Source organism: Eschscholzia californica, unplaced genomic scaffold (assembly GCF_041429995.1).
Source record: "Eschscholzia californica isolate CP2 unplaced genomic scaffold, dmEscCali1.0.p SCAF_3, whole genome shotgun sequence".
Classification (NCBI taxonomy): domain Eukaryota; kingdom Viridiplantae; phylum Streptophyta; class Magnoliopsida; order Ranunculales; family Papaveraceae; genus Eschscholzia; species Eschscholzia californica.
In genome coordinates, this window is record NW_028238420.1 from 23,337,938 (window position 1) to 23,341,642 (window position 3,705).

General features: G+C 33.7%; 1 protein-coding gene across 1 annotated transcript; it reads left to right on the forward strand.

The window, feature by feature from the left end:
• Positions 1-379: 379 nt before the first annotated feature.
• Positions 380-2,890, forward strand: LOC147549105 (uncharacterized). Its single transcript, XM_086671510.1, has 6 exons — positions 380-577; positions 675-764; positions 873-977; positions 1,062-1,343; positions 1,726-1,800; positions 2,740-2,890. The coding sequence occupies exons 1-5, from the start codon at positions 452-454 to the stop codon at positions 1,753-1,755; spliced, it is 633 nt and encodes a 210-aa protein (XP_086527636.1). The 5' UTR covers positions 380-451; the 3' UTR covers positions 1,756-1,800; positions 2,740-2,890.
• The last annotated feature ends 815 nt before the right edge of the window (positions 2,891-3,705 follow it).

Below are 3,705 nucleotides of genomic sequence, written 5' to 3' on the forward strand. Positions count from 1 at the left end.
AACCACGAGCTCTTAAGCGAAGAAGAGGTCTTGCTAAGTTGGAATTTTTGTCAAAGATCCCTCCTGGAACAAAACTTGCATTGACTGTCGAGGGTGGAATTCCTTATGGTAAAAATTCTACAGAATTAGCTGCTTATGTTGGAAAGCTAGCCAAGGATGGCGAATATTTCCCTTTTGATGAGCCTGTATGGAACAAAATAGATGATAAGGAAGAAAGGGTAAGACGGGTGAAAGATGACTTGGAGGTAATTTTTATGTTATCTTTCTCTCTATTTTTTTTTCTCTCTCTTTTTTTTTTCTCTCTCTCTCTCTAATTGTATATATGAATTCTTTAGCTGCGTTATTTATATATTTTTTTTTTGTTGTTAAGAACGTTTTTCACTTTCCCGAGAAATGTGATCATTGGATAAACGAAACTCTGAATCATAGTTGGAGACTTCACAAGTACAGAATGAAGCAAAAATATTTTGACCCGTTTAACAATGAAACTGAGTGGTATGCTAACTGCCCAAAAAATGTCATTCCAACTCAATGGAAGAATATGGTTCACTATTGGCATACAAATTCTGATTTCAAGGTTTGTAAACATTACGTTTCTCACACAAACACAAAATACTTCATTAACCTAATGAATAACATAATTAATTAGGATTGAATTTGATTTCATTATGCAGAAGGCAAGTGAGACGAACAAGAAAAACAAAGCGAAGAGCAAGGATCCCCATATTGGCGGTTCAAAATCGAATATGAATTACGCGAAGGAGGTAAAAGCAACACAATTCATTCATAAAAATAGTAACATTGAATTGAACTAACTTTCATCTTTTGTGTTAATTTTCTATTTCTTCCATTTATTTCTACTTTTGTTACAGATAGAGGCTGCAACAAATAAGAAGGCCACAAGATCTATGGTTTACAAGAAAACACATCGTCGGTCTAATGGAACAGTAGCTTCTCAAGTAGCAAACGAGCGAATAGTATGATTTTAAGTCACATACAATTACTAATTTACTTATTCATCACTCATTCAAAATTTTGTTATATATATATTACAAATGTAGAGCAAGATTGATGAGATTTTGAGTACCGGTGCTGAAGATGTCGTCTTGTTTCAAGAATCTCCTGTGGACTTGGCTAAAGACATTTATTCAAAAATTGTAGGACCTGAAAAAAAAGGGCGATGGGGTGTTGTGGGACCTAGAATGAAATTTGACAGAGTTAAACAAAGCGCTTCTAGCTCCACAAGAAAGGATGATATGATCAAGAATTTGAGTGAACAAGTTGAAGTATTACGCACAACTATGGATCAGATGAAGGAGGAGCTATATCGACTATCTAGTCAGGTATATACATGTATTTAATATGAAATTGTTTAAGATGCAACCACTTAAGTTTATACAAAACACAACGGCATAGAGAGCAGTGTTATAGATACTAGATGCAAAGTGTAAGAAGACACTACTCATTTAGAGACTCTGACTCTAATGGAACCTACTCTATCTTCATGAATGAGCTTCAAAACACTTTTATCAAAATCAGTAGGTAGCAGCTCCACTTCTCCATCCACAAATCTGGTTTTAGCAAGATAGGCAATACATCATAATCCATAATAATGCAACTATAACCTGCTGTAGTACCAACTTTGCATTACTATTAGAAGTGCCAACTTTGTTCTTTCAGTATTTATTATAAAGATTATGTTTCTAAACATCTTTTATTCTATAGGGTACTTCATCGTGTAACTCTGCACAATGATGAGGATTACATTATTATTTTAGAAAGTTACAAGACTATGCTTTCGTACGTCTTCTAGTTTACTTTCTTACATATTTTGATTTTTTCGTATGTTTCAGTATATCCATCAATGTGGTAAACTATATATTATGTGCACTAATGGATGTGGTAGACAATGTCACAGTAGTTTTAGAGTATCTATCATATTAGGGAGTCATTTAAACTATACCCATTGACAACCATATCCAACACGCTATAAAGTTAATAAAGAACCTATGAAGCTTAGTTGAACAACTTCGTCGATGAAATCAACATCAAGGACACCACAAATGAAACCAACACCAATTCCCTGGATCTTGTGTGGACCTAAAGCATTTATAAGTATATGAGAAACAACAATCTTATTTCGGAAAAGCATGAACCAAACTGCAACTGTATGCATACACTTGCTTTATTATTCCTTCAATTTTGATGTTTACATGAATAATATAAGCAATAACATACCGAACAGTTGGCATATATGAAATTGGGGTGATTTTAAGTACGAAATCTGCATATGTTTTAGTTTCACATAACCAAAGAAGATACCATTCAGATTGAGCAATAATAGTTGTAACAATCACCCATAAGAGCACTTAAATGAAAAGTGCCGCAACTTAGCTTGCGTAAATATGATGCAGTTTGCTACTCGTTTTATTAAACTATATTCTGCAATTGGCTTTCACCTTTAATCGTAATTGATCTTTTGGTATCCACTAGTTATAACTTTACACATTTACTTACTTATTGTTAGCTTCCTTACATTATAGATGTTTTTTATTGAATCTTATAACGAATGGTTAGGGTATCATACTCAAGACTTTGTAAATAGTTTTATACATTGTTTGTTTGCATTTTCGAATCGTGATGTTTCATTTGATTAAAAAGATACGATTACTTTTTTTATTTTATCAAAGTACCATTGTTTCTCATTGGATTCTAATGATATATTATCTCTTGTTACAGGAAAATTTGGAGAAGTGAACCCTCGTACGAGATTCTTTTTGTTAATATATAGTACGTTGAACTTTTTAATATGTTGACGTTAGTTAGTTTGGATTGTTTACTCGATATACTACTTTCATATTTGGTAAATTTAATTTAAGAGATTTTTTTACTTTGATATATGTACGAAGTATTTTTAATGAATGAATGAAACAGATGGTTGGCATTGTATGTGTTTTAGTTATAGATATATGTATATGGATAGATGCAGGTCGAACAGGGTCACGATTGATGGATGCAAACAGGAATTAGGATTTTAAAATGGATACGTTTTTGCTACGGATGCTTCTGTAGCTAATGTCACATCCATTTGTAATTATACATGATTTTTTGCTACGACCAATTCCATAACAAATAACTAAGCAACGGTCAAATATTTTTGAACATTTAGTTACGGAAAAGCCATAGCAAAAGGTCTTAACTAGTAGTTACGGATAAGGTCGTAACAACAAGTTCGTAGCTAAAACCTTTTGTGACGGCAATATTAGTTACGAGAAGTGGGTCGTAGCAACTGAGCATTTGCTACGAAAATTGAGGTAACAGCTACGGAATTTATCCGTAACTAAAGTCTGTCTGTTTTGTAGTGGTTATGCTGGCCTTTGGTGGGATACTCTTAAGTCGCAGCGTTTAAGAGAAGGCAAGACTAGAATCAGGTTTTGGGAAAAGCTAAAACGACTTATGAAGAGGAGAATTTTACCCGATGATTACAAGCAAGATTTGTACCTAAAACTTTCACACTTGCAGCAAGAGAAGAGGATTGTAGAAGAATATACAAGGGAGTTTGATCTTCTACAATTACGGTGTGATGTTCAAGAACCACAAGAGAGGACTATCGTACGCTTTTTACATGGTTTGAATGATGAGATTTCAACCAAGGTGGAGCTGCAACCTTTCTGGACTCTTGATGACGTCAAGAAGCTTGCTATC